Source organism: Agelaius phoeniceus, chromosome 1, assembly GCF_051311805.1.
Source record: "Agelaius phoeniceus isolate bAgePho1 chromosome 1, bAgePho1.hap1, whole genome shotgun sequence".
NCBI lineage: Eukaryota > Metazoa > Chordata > Aves > Passeriformes > Icteridae > Agelaius > Agelaius phoeniceus.
In genome coordinates, this window is record NC_135265.1 from 32545089 (window position 1) to 32567378 (window position 22290).

The 22290-nt window shown below is 40.9% G+C and overlaps 1 protein-coding gene across 1 annotated transcript in view; it reads right to left on the minus strand.

Moving 5' to 3' along the window:
* RAPGEF5 (Rap guanine nucleotide exchange factor 5) overlaps window positions 1-22290 on the minus strand; it is a 157100-nt gene that overhangs the window by 11320 nt on the left and 123490 nt on the right. The window contains exons 14-24 of the mRNA XM_077175973.1: window positions 21998-22095; window positions 21234-21264; window positions 20219-20297; window positions 17148-17297; window positions 14434-14531; window positions 12569-12691; window positions 11199-11377; window positions 7903-7993; window positions 5221-5271; window positions 4076-4163; window positions 803-867 (exon numbers count right to left, since the gene is read on the minus strand). Coding sequence (XP_077032088.1) covers window positions 803-867; window positions 4076-4163; window positions 5221-5271; window positions 7903-7993; window positions 11199-11377; window positions 12569-12691; window positions 14434-14531; window positions 17148-17297; window positions 20219-20297; window positions 21234-21264; window positions 21998-22095 — 1053 coding nt within the window. The remainder of the gene's footprint in view (window positions 1-802; window positions 868-4075; window positions 4164-5220; window positions 5272-7902; window positions 7994-11198; window positions 11378-12568; window positions 12692-14433; window positions 14532-17147; window positions 17298-20218; window positions 20298-21233; window positions 21265-21997; window positions 22096-22290) is intronic.

Genomic DNA, 22290 nt, shown 5'->3' on the forward strand with positions numbered 1-22290 from the left:
CTGCCTCTCCTCTTCCCCTCAGGAGGAAGCTCTAGACTGCACTGAGCTCTTCTCTAGGTTGAACAGACCAAGTTCATGAAAATGTTACCAAAGAAAAACCCCCAAACTGAACAAAACCAACCAACCACAAAGCAACAACAAAAACCAAACCACCAAAAACCAACACAAATTAGGCAACTCAAATCTATCTCAGTAATACCATGCCAAAGTAGATACCATATGATGCCTAGAGTGAATGTGGCCAAAAATACATCATCAAGTGCCCTTATGCATAAAAGCTACAATAGTGATATTTGCAGTCAGTTTAATTCGTATTTCAGGCATTATTTTCTTCTTCATTAAACATAGATCAAAAAGTTTAACTTTCATTTAAGATCCCTAAAATTACAATATCACTTGCAGGTGATAAACTAGAGAAACCTGGGGGGAAAAACAAAAAGGAAACATAATTCAGAGAAAGCTGAAGCAGGAGAACTTAACTCATACGAAGCAGGTGATGCAAAGGAATTGATCTCACTGAGTATAAATGAAGAGCAGACTCTGTAGCAGTGATGATGGCCATTATTGGTTCAGCCATTTTACACAGAAGTAGAGGAGAAAGGAAGGAGAAGAGAGAGGAGCAGAGGAAAAGGGAAGGGGATAGAGACTTGGCTGTTTCATCCTGCTTGCTCTTTTCTATACCCCTGATTATTTCCTCCTGGTTCAGCCAGAAGAAAACCTTACAGTCTTACAAGATAAGGAAAGCAAAGGGAAGAAGAGAACATGAATGGTTTGAAAAACAGGAAGGATAAAATTAGCTTACCAGCTTTTCAAAATTAACAAGGTTATCCAGAAACGTTTTATTTCCTTCATGGATGAATGTTACATCTGGAAAAAAGAAAGAAAGATAATTACTATTCACAACCTCTTTTTAAATGCAAATAAATAAAATTACTAAACAGCAACAGAAAAAGAAGAAAAAAAGGAAAGTATCCCATTAAGGATTTACACAATATCTTGTAAGAGTGAAACAAAAGCCTGGCCTAATGATGACATGCAGAGATTATTAGATAACAACAATATTTACACATTGTTAACAAGAAGAGTATTTTTAAGTGGGGGCAAGGAATTCTTATTAAACCTGATCTGTGCTACCTCTGAGATGCATAATATACAGAAGATGGCTGGGAGCAGGGGAGGGCACCCAGAGGGATGGCCCTGCATGGCCAGGCTGGGACAGGTCTGTCCCTGAGCCCAGAGCTCCACAGGGGCAGAGCCACCAGGTGCTGGAGATGGCTCTGACACCCCTTCATCTCCCTCTGTGGGACAATGACTGTGAAGTCCTCACTCAAGTCCCCAGCAGTGGACAGCCAGAGAGGTTAAACACAAGACACCAAAGTACAAAGTACAAAGCTTTGAAATAAGCATCATGCCTAGGGAAAAAGACTTTTGTGTAGTGTTGTTGGAGGGAATTTGCAAAGGCAAGAAAAAGGTCAGAGGAAAAGGAAAAGGTCTATATTTGGCTCCAGGAAGACAACTGAACACAGTGTAATGAACTGGAGGGAGGGAATATCAAGCAAAATAAATGTTGCCAAGTTAGGATACAATTAAAACAGTAGCTCAAGGCCATTTTCTCTGTTTTTCTAATGCATATTAGCTCAGAAGTGAGACCTATCTTGGACATAAAGTACCAAGAATATGAATAGATTCCCTGTGGGAGTGGAGGCTCTGACTTCAATAGTACAGCCTCCAGGTTACTGACATCACTGGCAGGAGCACCACCGCCCTGCCCAGCTCTCCTGCATGTGAGGGTACCCAGGAGATCCATGAGCAGAAGATGCTGGAGGAATGAGCTGGCACCTCAATAGCATTACCCCTTAACAGTGCCAGCTGTGGATGCCAGCAGGAGAACAGCACACACTGAATGGGACAAGAGTCCCTCCCAGCAGAGGTGTCAGCCTCCAGCCCAGCAGTCCAACTGTGCCCCTCAGCATTTCTCCTGTCCTCACCTCTAGGACACCCTCTGATACCCACATGGACCCAGGGTTTTGGGGGATTTCAGGAGAGGAAACCTGCAGAGAAGTTTTGTCACTCACCGCCCCCCATCCACTTCTACCTTCACCCTCTCTCAAAACAGCCAAGCTGATTTATTTCCTTGGGTTTCAAAGGCTCACTCTGTGCCTGAGGGGCATTTTGTAATTGCTTGGAATTGAAATGCTAAACGGCTTCAAATGCTGCTGGAAACCCGGGGCTGGCTGGGACTCTCCTGGGGGGTGATGGAGAGCCCCTATGCCCCTAGGGTGGCTGGGCTGGGACAGACAGGATGCCAGCCTGGACATGCAGAAAGCACAGCACAGGCTGCCAAAACCTCCAGCACCTCCCCTACCCCCGGGCTGCATCCTAAAAAGCAGAGGGAAAGGAGGGAGCACGACCCTCTGCACCTCCTCTGCTGGGCTGCTTGGGGCACCCAGGGAGAGGGACACAGAAAGGACACGACTTCAGGACTCGGGCAGGGCTTGTGTCTGTATCAGTGCAGTTAAACACTGTCCATCACTTCTAATGAAAAACCTATACTGGAAGCAGAAATTTTCACACAGCTTTTTAAGTCATTGACAGGAATGTGTGTATCTCTGAGGGCAGAAGGAACAGAAATTTGCTTTGCAGCCAACAACTAAGAGTCTAGATAAATTCAGTGGAGCAGAAAATTGCATCTGAACTAGGTTATAAGGGTATATGACAGTATTTTATTACACATTTGAAAAATCTGCCTGATTTTCAAAAGCTGTGTCTGTGTGCTGTGAGAGCTCTGCATTTAAATTTAATTAACTTTTAAAAGGACACTCTGAAGTTATTTTTCATAATTTAAGATTTTTTCCTTCTTTTAATTGAAACTACTTTTGTTCCTATTGTGATGAAACACACCAATTTGCTGAGTTATTAATGATTTCTGTGTTACCCATTCCTATTTTACTGGTCTTGGAAATGACCTTAATACAAATATGCTTGATATGGAATAAATTCCATTGCACTGTGCTACACTTTGGGAATTACCAACCTTGGCAGCATCTCCTTATGGACCATTGTATTGAAGGACATTACTGCATTAATTTCAAAGTCTTCTTGCTATCTCCAATTCAAGTTAAAGACACAAATGCTGTCTAGGTGCACGTTCTTACACACCAAATTGTAATGCTGTGCAAACATCATTGCTACAAGTGACTTGTGTCTGCTGCTTTTGTTTGCAGGCAAGACATACTCCAGAACACTTTAAAAATATTGATTTTGAAGCCTTGATAATTGTATCCATCTGAATTAATGCAAACTCCTTTGATGTGTGCAAAGAGGGGAAGTGTCTGGTGGCTCCCAAACTGTCACCAGCTGATCTGGAGAACTGACTTAAAACATTTCACAGCAGCAGGTTGGAATAAACAGCCTAAAGAGAACACTTTCAGAATACAGGAATAAACAAATGAATTTGCCATGTTCAAAGACTGGGCAATTAATAATTAATGACTCTAAGACAATGGAATATTTGAAATACTTGCCATTTAATTAGCTGCCCAGCTCACTGCATTAGCAAGTAGCTGTACTTTATTTTAACACCGTTTTTCAAAAAAATTATTTTAGGTAGTAAGATTTTCCTTATCTCTTTTAGACCTATAAGAGACTTGGAAATCCCCTCCTCTAAGGACAGACAGACAGGGCAGGTTCTGCTTTCAGGCTGGCACCAGGGCAGGATCATCCCAGCAAAGCAGGGAGGCATTTCAGAGCAGCAGTATGACCATGGCCACTGGCTCAGGGGCCTGCAGGGCCACACTCCTCCACTGAAGGGCACGTGGCCAAAGCAAGAGCACACAGCTCTATCCACACTTGACAGGACGCCGTGAAGTTTTAAGACCTGTATGAAAATTGGGATCTTCCCACTGTCTTAAAAGGGAGTTGTTTACTATCCAGACCAAGTGCTACCTTGTCAATACCACTATATCTGTCCATACTCATCTTAAGAGCATCCAAAGGAAAAATCACCTCACAGAAGGTGGTTAAAATCACTTATTTTAATTAACAACAGTGAAGAGCAGCCAAGCTTTAACATTACCTTTCAGAAGTAAGGGCATGAAGGGGATTTTCGGAGATTTCATTTTCTTGAATGCATCTCTGTAAGCTTTGTGATTCAGAGAAGGATCCTACAAAACCATTTGAGTAATAGACAGAAAAATCAATAGGCTATAAAAAGAGCAATTCTAAATCCATTACAGGCTTATGATCTGAACATGATTTAGATATAAAAGGTTTCTTTGGGATGCAAGGTAGCTAAAGGTTTTCTAAGCCAGCTGACATGCTAAACTGAACAGGAACGTAAACAGTGAAAGGAACAAAAGCAATTATGTTCCTCTAGATGAAGCAGTGCTAAATTGAGAGGAAACTGCAGAATAGATTCACTTGAACTGCTCTGAATTTCCCCACAAATTTCTATTAGCAAAATCCCTTACTATAGAGGACAAAATGTATCTCTAAATGTATTGCTGATTAACTTCTTTAAAAAAACCAAAACAAACATCACCAAACAGCAACAAAAAATCCCAACAAAAACTGCTTAAAAATCCATGGAGCATGCTGGAGACTTTCAAAGAAAATAAGGTAGCATATTTCTGTGGCACTGTGTAGGCAATTCAAAAAGTCATCTCAATTTCCAATGTAAACTCCAGCTCATGCAGAATCTTTAAAACACATTCATTTATAATGAACTCCAAGCACAGGAGCATGACAGCTGGTAAAGGCTGGATCTCCTGTTCCTGTACCATGCACCCACTTCCGTGACAGCCAGAGGAAACATTTGTTTATTCTGCTTTGATAATGCTGACAAAGACCCTCAAGCCTCAGATTTTGACATTTGTTTTTTAAAACTTGAGCTGGTCTCTTTTTCTCCTGATCTGCAGCATATTGCTTCAGATAAAGGTAGATTAGCTACCAGGGAAAAAGAACAGCTCCCAAATTGATGCTGGTGAAACTGCATTTGCCTCTCTCTGCCCTTCCTCCTTCTGTCAGGCACAAAGCCTCTCTCCTTTTCATGTTTGCAGATCACCCTGGAGCTCTGGAGAGCCATGTGGCCTTCAGCAAATCACAGATCTGACATGACAAGTCCAACTCCAGACAATAACAGGCAGACTCCAAACAAATTAGGAAGAAGGAAGGCAGGTAAATCTAGCAATGTTCTTCTGCTGCCAACATCATACTTCTTACCGTCAAACTTTCAAGTTCAGTGAAAAGTTTCTTGAACTTCCCAGGAATTTTCTGAAGTGGTGGAAAACAGAGAGGGAAAAAAAAAAAAAAAAAGAGATAATTTGATTTAGGCAGAAAAATGCTGAGGCACTTTTTTCCATGACACTGCTCTGGGTGAAGTGCCTGCTGAAAGCACCAACAGGCACTTAACCCCAGCTCCTCAGCTCCCAGGGCCCTCATTACAGACCATGTTCAGTGCAATGCAGCAAGAAACTGGGCCCTGCAGCCTCATCTTGGGGACCTGCATCCTTCTTGCATGGAAACTGCTTGTTAGCAGCTGGCTTTACTTTCTTCCCCAGCTTCCATGACTAAACATCCATATCAAGCTAGATGCAGTAACACAGGCTGAGAATTCAGAAACTGATCACATCCATGTTAAATCATTCGTTGTAATCAATCTTGCCCCAAACACGGGTTCTAGAAATTAACAGGTCTCACACTCAGTGCTGTTTTATACATCCTGCTAGTGCTGATCAGGGTTAACACTGGCACATACTGGTGCCAAAGTGAGACATTTCCTTAATAAAATGATTACTCTGTCTCTGGTTTCTGCTCCTAATCCCACAGAGAAGTGCATAAAAGACTTTCTAAGGGAGCCCAGGCACAAACTACTGTCTTGCCCTTCATGCCAATACCTGCTCTACTCCACAAGCATCCACTTTCTTTGTCTCTAAGATGCTTTAATGGATTCACATCACTACACTCAAAGCAATTGTTTGCAATTTAAATTTTCATGCTGGTATTTCAGACTTGAAGGATGGTGTGTGGACCTTAAAGCCTGTCTATTTTTTCCAGCCATAGTAGTTAGTCTAGTAAAAGAGATCCCCTCTTAGTACAAATCCTGTCTTGTCTTTGTCCTTAGATCCTAACAGCCACAGCAACATTACCAAGAGAAAAGAGATTTAGAACAATTAGATTAAGTGGATGTGTACGATTAAAATGCTAAAATGATTGAACATGGAATGGCAATTGCATTTTTTTTCTATCTTAAATCGAGGAAAGCAAGGCCTATTAAAACACTGGATACTGTAGGAAAAAAAGAATATACTTGGGAGCATACTACTTGTTTAAGAAATCAAGTGCAGGGCCAATATGATTTAGTCTAAATGGCTGCTTAAATTTAGGTTGTTTCATTTACATGTGTAAGCAATTATAATTAATTTAAAAACATTGCTCTACTTTCTAGAAGTCACATTACTAGTGCAAATAACCTTCTGCTTTTGAAACTTCCAGTGCAATGAAGTTTTACAAATAAAAAAAAAGAAGGGATGTGACTTGATAAATATTTTCCACACAGAAACGTGACATATTTACAGCGGCACATATGCAGAGGCACTCTTTGTTCCGACAAGCAACACATTCTGCTCTTCCTGAGAGAAGTCCAGCGGCAGCGCATGATCTCCAGAGGCCTCAGCACAGGCCAGAGTTCTGCGTGGCTCTGTGCAGGAGAGATCTGTATCATTGCCTTTCAGACCATTCTTGGTCTCTTCCACTCTCCTACCAAAGCCCAGAGAAATGGAATGAAGGCAACTTAGCAGGAGGCCAGGGCAAATGCTCCCCAGAGAGGCGTTTTAGAGATAGAGGCAAGGTGTCTGTATCCTTGTCCTCAGGTATGTAGTTTTTCTAAAACTTTTACTTTATCTCTTATTTAAGTCAGCTCTTCCTTGCATATCTGAGTCCCTGTAAACAATCACTGTCCTTGTTTCTGTGTGTGTCAAAGCCTCAGCCATACAAGTGATGTTTCCATATGTGTGGTTCCAGCTGTGGGGGCAGACTTTGCTCTGGACAGTGTCAGACAGGTTTGTAAGTCTCTAGTGGCCCTCTGGTCCCAGCTGTTGGTGCTCAAGCGTATCTCCAAGGCAGGAGATCACAGCCCTTCTCTGTCTCTCTGTATTACAGATTGGTATTTTTGGAGTCCTGCCCCCCTGTGGTGTTAAGGGCATGAAGGAGGGATAAGGCTTCAACCCACCCTGCTCAATTGCTCCTTCCCCAGTATTTGGTTCATCAGCAGATACAGTAAACTTGCAGATACTGTAACTCAACATGGATGCCATTTGGATGGAAACAAAAAAATCACAACAGAAATACAGATCCCAGTGGGACCCTTCTTTAAACACACTCATACTCTCAGTAGCAGCCAGTAGCTTTTTAAGCAAATAATCTCTGTTCCCCAGTATGCTCCTTATTCATGGCTCATTTCCTAACTTCGTTGTTCAAGACAAGCAGCTGCAAAAAAAACCCTGATGAAAGACAACTAAAGAAGGTTTATTTCTACTTTATTGTTTCAGCTTTTTAATTAAATTATTCCAGAATAAGGTATTGCTTGTTTGGAGCAACCTTTGTAAGACTTTCTGTTCTGATATCTACTTAAAATCCTAGAATAATTTATTTTGTTTTAAGGAGATAAGATCTCCATGCTTTGCTCTTATTTAAAATTCTGGAAGGAGACATTTAAGTGGTTTTTTTTTAATACCTGCGTATCTAAGGTTTCAGGTCACAAAGAATTTTCTCCACCAACATTCCCTCCATGTTTGATTTCAGCATGAAAAAATATTAATCAGAAAGAAAAGGTAATTCATCAGTATACAGCTTTTGTGCAAAATGGTTTTGACAGTGTCTGAAAGATATAAAGATGTGTCTTACCTCCCAGGTCTGAGACAGCCGGCTGACAGATGCAGTGTTGAGACCCATAACAATTGCAAAGAATGAATTCAGATTTCTTTGGGCTTTACAGCTGAGGAATGAAAATATGATTTTTTTGTACTCAGAATCAGCAATAAATGGAATGCACACGTATCCTAGGTTACTGAGTCTCATTTCAACCCTCAGCACTAACATACAATCATCTTCCACATAATGAACTCATTAAATGTCCTCTCATAACCACCTGCAGTCTAGGTGATGGGGTCTCTAAGAAGTTTTTTAGAAAACATTCTACTGTCTCATCAACCCTGTTGTTGGCAGGTTAATTTTTTCCCTTTGCTGTCAAAAGTAATTTTCCCTTTTCAATGTTCAAGTTACTCCCAGCTGTCCTTTACCATACAGAAAAATTCCTTGACCTCTATTCTGTTGTATAATAAATATTTTCATCCTCTTTTTCATCTTTTCTGTAAATTGTACAACATAGGTTCCTTCAATTTCTCTTTGTAGTTGTGGCCTGCAATTTACTTTTCCATATTGTTATTATCCTTCATTGAATTCTTTGTAATTTATTTTAACTCATATTTAACTCTTATTCCCTTCTCTACTTTCTCATGTAGTGAGACAGTGGGGAGGGAAGAAGAAATATAATTACTGTTCTATGTTCTTATGCAAGCATAAAACAAACAGCAAATTATTTATTTGGAACAGCATCACATTTTGTCCTTTCTTTTAATTTGTCATCTATTATCACCCAAGGACCTCTGTCACAGTGCTGTTCTTTACAATCACGCATTTATTTCTTCAGCTCAGTATTAGCATTCTGTAGCTGAATTACTTGGCATCTATCTAAATTAAATCTTATCCTACTGTTGTTTGCACATTCCACTAGACTTCTTAGATAATTCTTTTTTTCCTATCTATCCTCCAATGCATTTGCAATCCCTCATCATTTTTACTGTCTGAAAATCTGGTTAGTGTTCAATTTACATATGCCTATAAAGCAGTTGCAGCTAGTACTGGTTCCAGTACAGGTCCCAATTTGCTCGATTTCTCTATTTTTTGACATTTTACTGTATACAATCAGACCATGCTTATTTCTAGTTCATTAGGAAACTTGAAATCCTGAAATACTGAGTCCTTTTAAAACAAAAATATTGCCCTGTGTCTTGCAGATTTTTGGAGACTGTACAAATATATGTGTGCATTTGTGTGTGAGAGTGCAAATACTCTTTTTAAGACAATTCAAAGTTCCACTGGCTTCACTGGGATTTATCATCAGTACATGCCAAGGCCTTAGCCTGGAAAATGGCCAGAAGTTGCTACAAGTTTTATAAAGCCTGCCCTTATCACTCTGTACTATCTTCAGACAGTGTATTTCTCACTTCACTTCAGCTGTCTTCGAGTTAATCCTAACTTTGTTGCTTAGATTCTTTTTATCATGAAAGCCAGGCAGCTCCCAAAGGCAAGTCATGTCAAAACAAGGAAGGTGCCCAGTGCAGCCTGCATGAACTGTCTGTTGGGTGGACCCCCTCCTCACAGCAAGCTGTGCAGAGAAGGGATGTCTCTCACAGCCAGCCACTGCTTGCTTGGGGAGCAAAAAGGCTGCTGTTGTCATCTTTTTGTTCTAACCTTACATTGATTTGTTTCTTTAACTCCCCAGGATGTTGTTTTTTTTTTTCTAAAAACATGCTAATTAATTTTGTTTATTGAACCACTTGTCTTTTAGACTACTCATCAACAGAAGTGTATGGATTTGTTTTCCAAAAACTCTGTCTCCCTTTTATGTATTGACACACTTGTGTAAAATGCTTTCCTCAACAGCAAAGCACACAGATAATGAATATGAAATCTTAGTCCTGGTGGTTTCCTGATCAGAGAAAGATTCCTGGCTGAACCAGTGAGCAGCGAACAGGGAACAGCCAGAGCTGTTCATAGTTCCCTCCCTCTCTGCCTTAGTCATAAACAGAACAGGAGGGCAGCTTGGCTTGTCTCATGGTGTGTTTAGCACACCATCCTTCCACCCTAACAGTTCCTCTCTCATCAACTCTTCCAGAACTGATGAGATACAGTGGTGTGTTCATTTAGAAAGCAGCTTTTATGATGAAAAAAAAAATCTTATGAAAACTACACACTCTCTTATTTCATCACCTACATTCTGCAGTGGTGGGTGCTTCTGCAATACACAGGGAGAGTCTGTCTACTGTTTACTGACAACTGTATTTGGTCTCCATAACTTTGGCTTGTCACTTAACAGAATGGGATCAACACTTCAGTCTGGTAACAAATATATGCTTATTCACATAGGACTGACACAACACTTTTCTTGGGATGCAATTAATGCTACAATGGTGCAAGCAAGGCACATGGAACCAACCATTTTTTGGTCATTGGTAGGGCAGAAAATGAACATATTACTGGATGCCACACAACTTGCAAACTAAATCAGATCACATTCATGAGTTACACTAGATTAGATTAGAATTAATTTCTCTAAAGGCACTGCTTCAGCGGAGAACAGTCCTCTGTATGTAAGTGCCTTGCAAATTAAATCAGCCCAGTTGATGAAGGGAACAATTTATACATTTTCCACAACCATGCATATTCAAATATTGCAGAAGACCAACAAGTGGAGAGAAAGGTGAGAAGGATGATTGCATATATTTAAATTGCTCCATTCCCTTGGTTACTAAGACAAAGAGTGATTACAAAGAAAAGAAATCCCTGTGTATAGTATATATTTGTATACTACTGCAAGACATAGACTAAATGCCAGTACTACCCAATAACAGGGAAAGAGTAGACTGTCAAATCTAACATACGAAAAAGCCTACCACTCCAATAAGTGAAAGAGTACTACAGAGAGGATTACAGAGGGCAACAGCTTATTGCAGTTAGGTTCCTCTCTAGAGGTAGGACTTTCAAGTTCATAACAGAATGTTTTGGTTTCTCTATCTAGTCTTGTGTGACTGTTGCACTGCCAGAATAGTTCTGTCATATGGTCCTCAGGTTATCTCAGCTCAGAAGGGGCTATCTCTGCACCATCAGGGATGTGGCAGCTGGCACTGCAGACACAGCAGCTAAGCTGCCCAAGGGAGATTTGAGCAGCACACACTCCACTATGCCAGTTTTGAGCAGGCTCTGCTGTTGTTATCTACGGACTGTTTTATTTAGGAATGCTAACTACACTATCAAAACACAGGATGATGAATTAGTTTTCCTTCCTTGCCTCTCTACCTACTTCTTGCCAAACAAACCGTGTGAATTCAAGGATTTCTGTTGCAACACCAGCAACTTACTGGGCAGCAATCTTGATGAACTTTTTCACTAGCTGCACACGTTTGCAGAGCTGGCTGCAGAGGAGTATCTCGGTGGCCACCCAAAGCTGGACCTCGTTGCATCTTTGAAGCAGAAGACTGAGATTCTCGGTGTTTTCAGCACTGCCCTGTCTGCTGAACGTGAAGTATATCAGCTCTTGCTGGAAGACATTGACAACATCAGTAGGGATATAGAAACAATTTAAATATAAATGAACTGTAAACTATTTAAAACTATGTTTTTGAAACGAGGTTTGGTAACAAATGGTTATTTGTTCATTATCCATGAGCTAATCGCAAATGGTTCAGGTTTGGCTTAGCAAAATCTAGAGACTTATTACAGAAGGCAGGTGGACTGGAAATCCTGCAAGATATGCTCTTCTTGTTAGAATTCCCAAGGTTCCATTTCTGGCTATAGCCAGAAAGACATAAACAATCTATTTCTGTATTCCATCACTTCTGTTCCAGTAAGAAAAATCAACCATATCAAACCACTGCAGAATCTGAAAAATTTCTATTCAAACTTGTTTCTGTATTTCCAATTTTTAATCAATAGAGGTGTGGGTTTGATTTCTGTAAAAAAAACCAAAAAACAAATGTGGCCAGTTTCAAATTTAAAGTGCCTAAACTGAATAAAAGACCCAAAATGAAAGAAAAGGAAAGCATCTGGTGAACAGCAAGGCAATTTCACATTCATTTTCTCAGAAAGCCAACATGCTTGTCAGTAAATGGTATTTTCAAGAGAGCTTTTCTACTGTTAACTGTGTGTTTTACTCAGCAACCCAAACCAGAACCCATCAAAGTCATTGAAACAACCCAATGGGCCCTGAAGTGCACCATTATCTCATTTAATAAAGCCTGCCCAGTATTCTTCATCTCACTGCAGCCTAACAAGAACAAGGACAGTGATGTGACCATCTGAATTGCTGAAACTGTGAATTCTTTTGTGGCTGAAGTGATATGAAAGACAACTATTTGTGGAGTCTCATATTTACTAAAACATTATCAAGTGCATAGGACATTTTGCATATGTAACACATTCACAGAGAAAGTTTTTAGAACATAATCATGGTCTTTTACTCTTTTGAGGCAGATCTCAATAGAACACATCAAGTATACAGGGAACATATGAGATGCCCAAGCACAGGAAAGTTACAAACCTCTGACAATTCTTTTCAGTCTCAAGGACTGCAAGGTAACTCTTGGACCTGTGACCACTACTGAGAGCTGCCAAATCATGTTGTCATGACACTGAGGCAAGCAACCAGGAGTACCAATGTTCCAAAATCCACCACAGTGATGCAATGCTGCATGACAGTAATATACCTGGAAGTGGATGTGGTGCTTCTTACCTCGTGAATTGCATTGAAGAGGCTCCAGTCAAAGTTTGTTAGTTCTAAGGCAAGATCCCAGGTGTTAATTCCCAAAATCCTCACAGATCTTTGCTGCAATTCCTCATTTTCAGAAAATGGGCTCTAAATGAACAGACAAGAGCAAAACAAATTCCTCAAGAAATGCCAAAGGTTCTGCAATGAAACAGTTACTGGACTAAGGTACCAAACAGAGCTGAGTAGGTAATCTTCTCTAAGTGCACTCTGAGGGCTTTTTTCCCCACTAATCAAAATGAAGGAGCTATAACCTCTTTAATAAATAGTTTGAAATGGGAAATGGGTCAATAGGATCAATGATTTGCTTTGGAGAGCCAGGCTTTCTCCCTCTCTCCTTCTCTCTCCCTCTACCTTGAATATAAAACACTGGCCAAGCAGAGAGCATAATGAAAATAAAATCCCTCAAACTATCAGAAAATAAAATCTAAATTAAGACACCAGTAAATTTTCTGATATAAAAGAATCATTCTAAAAACACATTGGATTAAGAATAAATGCACATAACTTGCCCTCTAGTCCACTTTTACAAATAACAAAAATCCATATATTTTATGATTAATCTACACCAAATGTAATCAACAAAGAGTAAAATGCTGTGGGTTCTGATTCATAAAAGTTACTTAGTATATTACTGTGGAGTGCTGTGGTACTGCTGGCATTCAGGGTCATTTAACATTTCCATTACTAGCTGGGATTTTCAAGTTTTGCATTTCTCTTGGCTTTTTTAACCTCATCAGTCTGAAACTTGGCACATGAACCATCTGCCAAAATGGAAGATTATTCTTACCAGTTAAGCCATTACTTTGGTGCTATATTTCAGACAGTTACACCAAGTTTTGCAATCCTTATTATGTAACTAATGAAACTAGATTGGCTGTCACCTGTCTACACTGGAAACCTTCCCTTAGTATTCACATTTTTAGAGATGGCTCAAAAGCCAGAGATAATGGGGATGACAGATTACAATGATAGTGGCATGTCAGCTCTTCGGGGCACATTGATCCCACAAAATGTAAATAGACATTTCTCATCCCGAGGATGAATGCACAGATCCTAGAGGTACTGACACCACACATAGAAGTCAGCTGTGATACAGCCCCTACTCTTTCCTGGAAACATCTGCATAATAAGCAGAAAACTACTGGAAAAGCAAAGGGCCCGACCATGCCTGCCTCACTGAGGTTTTGGGAAAGCATGGAGGGAGGGAGGTTGCAATCCTGAAGACAGAGGGAAGGATGAGAGAGATGTGCTGCCTCTCGATCTGCTGACCTTCCCAGCGCCAGCAAGAGGATGGAGAGACAGACAGGCAGAAGGAAAGGAGGAGAACACACCCCCAGTGCTACACACCAGCTGCCACAACACAGGGGTGACACTGATGGGTCTTGTGGAACTCACACAACATCTATTTCCACATGTAGTAATTCCAGGGAATTTGTTCACCAATTTGTATGATTATGTACCAGCCAAAGCGCTACAGAAGCACAAGGCAGGGCGGGGAGGAAAGAGTCACAAGAACCCTGAATAATCCTCATCCCATCCATTCTGGTACAAACACAGGTCAGCTTTCCCAGGCTGATGTAGATTGCAAGATTTAAGCTGCACAGAAGCTTTGGTTTATTTAAAATTGATGAACAAATTCCATTACTGTTCAGTCAAATAACTGCTGCTAATGAAAGATTTTTTTTTTAAGAGATAGAGCAGCTCAGTAAGCTTTACTAAGGAAGCAAAAAATAAATTCTGCATTGCAAAAGCCCTCTGAGAGGAATACTAAGGTTTTGATTTAGAGTCAGACAAACAAAAAATGGGAAATATACAATACCAATCCTTACCAAAGAATCAGTCAGATCTTTTCGGTATACAAACATACGACTGGATGACTCCAAAGATTTTGAGATGGCCAAATCATTTGGTTGTAGCGCCTGTTTTTCTGTAAAAACAGCAAAAAAACAGAAATTTCAGAACAGGAGTAAAAGCTGTATATGAGAAATAAAGGTACAATTGTATTTGTGAAGCCACATCAACCTCTTAGAAGGTAACTAAGCATCAAATTCAGTCTCTGTGGGTACCAATCATTTCCACCCTGCTCAGGCGAGATAAAGGCAAGATATGTCTGTTGGACTAGAGCACAAAGCTTCCTGCTTCTGCTTTCAAACTGCATTTCACATACAACAGAAAGAAACCCTGAAATGATCTGGTCTAGCCTCCAATGCCTTAAAGAGCATTTAATTTCAGCCCAGTGTATCTAGTATAAATGTAGTGAATTTTGACACTCTGAAGAGCAGAGTGTCTCAGCCTCCAGAGACTGAGCTGTTCTGTGTCACTGGAGACAAAACCAGGGGTGGAGATTAAATCAGTAGCCACAGCTATTGAGCAGGAAAAGAAGTTTAAAGGATCCCATCACCATGAAATTCACCCCATGGAGCAGAGCTGCACAGTCCTTTGTAACACAGTATTTATAATAATTCTTCTAGACTTAGAGCAAATAATTTGGAAAATAGCTGAGTAGAAGAGCAGGACACTGGTAGCAAACAGAAAGGACTTTTTTTTTCTCCAGTCCAGAGTTCAGCTGGTTCAGCTCTGTGGAATCTTGAATGAACTAGAGAAAGGTGGGGGGAAAAATAAAGCAAAACTCCAAATACAGCTTAAAAACTGCCTTGCAAAAACTGTCACTTCCTGGAGGCTCCAAGTAATCCTCTGGAGACCAGATACATGGTAGATCCACTACTACACCGAGAACACTGACAGCTACCCTGGACTCTGCATTGCCCATGAGGAGTAGAACCAGGAGAAGTCTGAGAGCCAAATATCATTTCAGACAGCTTTCCCTTTTATCCATGCTCACTTATCCATTGATGCACAGATACATTAGCTGAACTATAATTATGTTTTTTCAAGGTAATTTTGAATGAAGAGCTCGCTTATCCATTATTGGACTACAATAAAAACAGGTTCTCCAGTGTTCATACTGCTGCCCTCCAAGTGGATGAAAGACAAGAGTTCTAAGTCACACAAATAGCAAAAACACAAAGCAGAAAAAAAAGCAGAGCAGCTTGGTGTTTATTACTTGCAGTAAAGGATGCATAAGAAGAAAGACTGATATTGTTGTATTTCAAATTAACTCAGGCAATGTAACTAAATAACATTTTAGGGGTTATAAAGATCATGTACAAATGGCTTTCCTACTTTACCTGCATGTTATTTACTGTCTCTCATTGAAAACCAAGTGGCAACCACTTCCATTTTGTGGCTTTCCTGGGAACCAATATAGTGTGTTTCATTATTTATGAATGGTTGGTTTTCTTTAGCTAAGCAGGCAGTTAGAACCAGATTTATTGCTATCAGAGCAAAACTTGACCTGCTCTTGAACAGGAGAGAAAGACCTGAAAAACAACAGCAGCAGAGTGATTTCTCAGTGCTGTGAAATGCACTAAAGGGGAGTTTGGGCACACACAAGGGTAAAAAGAATATGCCTGAAAATGATATAGCCTGGATGGCCAGGACACCCATGTGTGATGCTCCCAATGGCTGCTCTGTGCCCAGGGTCTCAGCAACCAGAGCAGGGCACCAACTCCCTGACACACACATCAGTGCACTCAAATATAGGTTTATTTAATTGAGCTTAGCATGGGGGGGAAAAAAGTGACCTCCCAGTTCTGAATCAAAGATACAAACAGAACAAGCCAGCAGTTGTGTGTATTTCATTTAACTAGACTGACAAAGTAGTAGCAATGAGTGCTGTAACTTAAAAGACCCATCCTTTGTCTTAGGGGGTCAACACCAACTAATGTTATCTGAGAATACTGCCAAGATATTCTACACTCAGTCCTTTTGTAGATCCAGCTTCATGGTTCTATGCACCTAGTTAAATTGCTTCCAAAAAACACCACAATGATCAAAACAATCTGACCAAGGAGCTTGAGACCTGCCAAAGATCAAAGAAGATCTTGGGACTTTGGCTGGTCCCTAGTAACACTCCACGATTGCTATAGTCTTTCTTAAAAAAGACAATAAGCCCTTCTATTTAATGACTAACACTAAAAGAATAGGCAAAAGATGTCAGTTGCTGCTTACAAAATATTGCTGAGATTGCTTCCAGTATCTCAATTGTGCAAATATATGTCTTCCTCCTTTCAGCTCAAGAATATTTGTTACCTATGCCATAAATGAGGAAACAGCCATGCATATAGTATTTGCTATTCCCGTCTCTATTTTCAAGGCAAACCATGCCTCATTGCCTTCAAAATTAATTTAAATTCCAAAATAGGAGATTCATCTGTGCAAAAGAAATAAAACCTTGCAATACTGCTGGAGACTGAGAGTTCTTTACACTCCCTTCCCAGCCAGGAGATGCTACATCCCACAGTACCCAAGAAAGAGCTGTTGCCATGGAAACAAGTCTCTGGGAAGCAGCTCCTCATTGTTCCCCTGGTCATCCAGCTGTGGGCCCACAGAGGAACAGTTGTATCCTTGCATCAGAAAATGCCAGCCCTCCCTTACCTGATGCAATAAGAGGTAAGCAGTCAAATGAAGGGAAGTTACTCACCACCAGAGAATGAGACTGTCACCAGCGCCAACTCCTCCTCCGGGTACTGGATCTTTTCTGCCACGATCTTCAGAATCTCCTGAGCTGAAGTTGACACTTGAGCTTTCACACTGACATAGGAGTGCTCTGTTATATACACACGGCAGAAAACTGCACAAAGGAACAAAGACATGCTCAGCTGTAGGCAGAGATACCTGAACAGAGCAAAGAACAAACTTGCAGACCCCACCACTGCAACGCCTCAGCTGGCTGGCTGCTGCTGGAAGGGCAACCACTGCACCCTGACACAAAGGACATGAAACTAAGCAGAAACATCACCATTTTTCCCCTCCCCGCTTCCTCTCCCTGAGAAATGAGAGAGACAGGCAAATGGAAACATAGACTCCCACAGCAATATCTATTTAAGATCTCCTACCCTGAGGATTTGTCACAGACAACTTCCTTCACTGCCTATCTTCTTTGAAACTCAGCTGTTGCCATTTTTTCTCCCTTCATTTTAGGTTCAGATAAATCACTGCCCTTTCAGTATACTTCATGTCTGCTGCAGAAATTATTTTGGACCTCCATTTCTACCTGGAACAGGAAGCTTTGCAAGAACATTGCTCCCAGGTTTTCAACCATTCCTGATAGCTTATCTGTCTAGACATCTAAACAACTTGCCAGAGTATTTCAGCACCAGCAGAGACTGCCCTAACTGCCATACAATCAGTTCTGACAACTCATTTCCTGAATCACAAGCAGCACATATTAATGGGACTGGTTTGGAGAAACTCCCTGGGCTCACTACTCCCACTGAGGTCCATGAGTTGGTTCAGCTCTGGGAATGCTGTAGAAAAGGGATGTACACTCTTTCTGCCTGTCAGAATTTTAGGTTTACATCTTTTGCAGAGTTTGCCCTAGCTAGTTCTTTGAAATATGGCTGAACACACTTAAGTGGAAGAAACTGAGCTGCAGACTTGCATAAATATTTTGAAAATTACATCTGCTAATCAGAATCGTCACAGCTCTTAGTTTCACACTCACTTCAGTGCTCAATTAAACTTTCAATTTCCTTCTCCTCTAGCACTTCTTATTCTAGACAGGCTGCTACCATGCCAACACAGGACAACTTTTCTTCTCCAGAACTGTTGTATTTTTTTTATTATCTTTATTGACAGATGTATGTAGCAATAGCTCTTTGCTTGTCCTACAGATCTTCATGGCTTCAGGGCACTTTCATTAGTGAAGACTATGCCAGAAGCAGTTAAGAACTCTATCCTTGAGAACAGGGTTTTTTCCTGTTGTAATAAAGAAAAAATGAATATGAGAATGAAGGAGGCACTTAACATTGAGTATTGGGGAAAAAAAGCTATTTGATTTTATAATTCCTTTTTAACCTGTCTCTGCTGACAGAGAGTAAATGAGATGCTCATTCTATGGCAGAATATTTTATCAGAATAGATACACATCATGAAGATGGAGACATCCAACTGCACCTTAAATTATGAGGTAAAAAAATAAATTTTAAAAAATCTGATAGGAGTATTTGGACTCCATATGCAAACTGACACACCTTGCTACATGACTTTGTTTGAAATGTCTTCTTGGTCATTTGCAAAGGGACAATGACAGTGATGTCATTTTATAAATGGGCTATTGATTTATCCTTCTTTTAACACTGAACTAAATCAACCCACAGGTCAGATGCTCATGCACAACCACCATCGTGATTCTCCTCCTCACACCCTTCCAATGTTCTGTCTATGGTATCTCTTGGGATGGACCACATCATCTCTTCCAGGAGCCTGTGCTGCTCCCCTGTCAGAAGGAGGAAGTAGCCATGGGCTGCAAGCTGCTCTGGTAATGATTGCAACAGAGGATAAAACACCTCTGGTCAAGTGGCACAGTGCAGCTGGACAGACCCATCCTCACAAGCACCATCAGCCAGACAGCAATCCAACCACACATGTTAGATGTCCACCCTCTGCATCTGTCTCTCCCTTCCCCAACTTCACTCTGGCTATTTCATTCCTTCAATCCCATCATAATCCATGGCTCCTGCTCTCAAGCAGTGAGATAAAGGCAATTTAACTCAGTCAGGACTGGCCTTGCTGGGTCCTGTCCTGGTGGCTGTCCTACCACAGTCACACGGTCTGTCCCCTCTCTCACACCAGCACACTTTCCTTTCCAGTCACCCACAAGCTGTGTCCAACTTCAAAAAAAATAATGAGTGTGGGGGTTCACATCCACAAATAACATTTTTAGAAGAAGCCTTGGTAACATAAACCTCAAAACCCCCTACATGTGAAGCACAAAAAGAGGATTATCTATCAGCAGCACACACTGTGCAAGTCTTTTGACTTGGCGTAGAACAAGCTCAGTTTTTATTCTGTCACAAATGAGCACTAAAAATACACTGACTTCAAGTGAACTTCTGGAGCTTTGTTCCCAGTAAGAAATGAAGATCTACTGTCAAAGAGCCAGGTAGGAGGTCCTTCTGCCATTCCCTGCTTGTGTACACAGTGTTCTCCTCTCTGCCTCCTTCCTGGCTCAGGCATTGCAGGAGGGTGACAGCCTCACTGCCTTACAGTACCAATAGCAATGCAGGGAATTGCCTTTGGAAATGGCTGGCATTAAAGTGAAGTGGCACCTCACACTCCATGCAGAGATGTTTTTGAGCAGAGAAGGAACTAAGGCACGTTCACAGTGCTGGCAGATCCTGGCCCATTTCATGTGACAGGCTTCTTCATTCACCTTTCACAGCCAAGATATAGGTCAAGAGACCAAGAGCATGAACTGGAGCAGAACTAATGCCTGGTGGATGGGCTGCCAGCACACCTGGGACATACACAGGACTGTGACAAGGGGTGCTGGAGGAACCAGACAGGTTAAAAAACCCCTTGAAATATCATGGCACTGCTGAGCCCTGCCAACCAGGAGGAAGAAGGAAAACTTGTCAAATATTTCTTCTTTTGTGTCCCTAAGGTCTTGTTCAAAAGCTATACGTCAGCTAAAGAATATTTGCATTGAAGTCCTTTTGAAACAATTGTATAGCTTTTGAGCTTTCCCTCCATTCTTTAATTTATACTCACTTTCTTCTGTTTCATTCACAGTTCCTCTGTGCTGCAGCCAGTTCTCCTTTACACTGAACTGGTGGAAAAAGGTTTTATTCTGTGAAGGAGTGAAAAAGAAACAAAGGGGGAAAAAAATCAGTGATTTTTTGCATCCCTACTGTTTACAAAGCAGTAATTCACGGAATGCAGCATTTAACCCATATGTCTGGCCAAAAGGTTTCTGCATAGGAAGTACACCCACCCTTTCTTGGAGCAGTAAACTGGGAGTTGCCTTACTAAATAATGGCCAAGGTGGGGATTTTGGAGGAAGCAGGACATACCAAAGCTAAGCAGCTTGCACAATTCAAGGTTTTCTGTATTCATGTTCAGACCCCATTTCTTACACACTTCTTATATACATTTCCCATGTAGCAATCAGCCTATTTAGCAATTTCACTACAATCTCATGTTCTGCTTTCCACATTTTTGCAGGAACATTTTAAGCTTATTACACACTTCACCTTCAGCCCAGTAAAACTGACAAACACAGCAATTCACCTCTGAGCAGTTTGTACACCAACTTTCTCTGGCTGCAACTTCTCCCTCCAGTCAGACAGACAGATTCATGTTCCTCTCTTTTTGTCTGTCCCTGTCACAACAAATCCACCCTTTGCTTTGTTTACATGACATCCACATCAATGTCTGTGTTCAGCCTGGTTTGCCCAGCTTGCTACATCCCTCTAGCCCTGTGGGGACACCCTCCCAGGCCGCTCCTGAATTTTGACATCTCAAAGCATCTTGTTAAACATGCTAATGCTGTCACAACCACTGCAGGTTAGCTCACACTGCTGATATCCAGGATGCACTCAAAGGAAAAAAACAATGTTCCTTAAGCAGCATTGCAGGTCTAACCTCTCTGATGTGTCCTGTCATGTTTTTGGTCACCAGGCACATTCAGTTAAGAAGCCAAGAAAAGAGAGAGAAGTGGGCAGAGGGGAAAAAAAAGTGAGATGGTAAATTAACTAGCCATCAGCAACAATAAAGTTGGCATTACCTTTCGATGAGGTGAATACTCATCTACAGTGCTGAAACAAAAAGGAAAAATCACAATTATTCTTTCCAGCCAAAGCTTAGGAAAAGGAAGTTTTAGCTATAACAAACTTTACAACATCAGGAAGTTTTTAACAGTAAATGGTCACTGCCCCAGAGGTTCTTCAGGAAAAACTAAAGGCATCTGGCTCAGCCAGAGAACTTTCCTTTGGCTTGCATAATCGATGTGCTGAAAAGCAATGCTGCCAGCTCATGAGCTGTTGGAGTAGGCTAACACAGCACCCAGGGTCAGCCTCCAGGGCACAGCTCCTTCCACTTCCCCAATGGCCAAACCATGGAAACAACCTCCATTTGTTGGAAAAACATGCCACTGAAATATATTTTATAGATGCCATATTTATTAGTAAAATAATAACTCTGAGATGACTATTCCAAGTGATTTGCTTCTCAGTACTGCAGAGAGAATGAAGGTACCATCTGAAGTCACAGACTGCAACTTCTGAGGGAATTTTTGCCAGCTTCTTCACAAACTATTGCTCTGTCTGTAAGTAATCCCAAGTGAAATTGATGGGAGTGAGTGTTGAGTCACAAACACTGCCCAACAAACATCAGAAAAAATAGAATAATCTAGCCTTAGTTTTAAGAAGAGACGATTTGTAAAACTGAATATGCCACTCATCACTTGACTGAATTACAGAAAGATAGCAACAAAAATAAATGACACTCTGAATAAAAGAAGACTTGATCACTAATACAATCAATACTTACTGACGGCGATGCATCCCAAGTATCTTCTGGAATTCTTTCAGGTCCTTCTCAAGAACGGGATACTCATACACATCATCTAACACATTTCTGTATATCGTCTACAAAACAAAGCAGTGCCTTAGCACACTGACAACTCAAACAGTAATCTAAGGCATCACATCAGTGGTCTAAGTCAATTCAGGCACTATCCTACTAAAACAAGTTTTATCATTATGTTGATGCAAAACATGTAAGGAGAGAATGTTCCTGTTTAAATTGACAAACTGGTCAATATTCAATATTCTGTGGAAAAA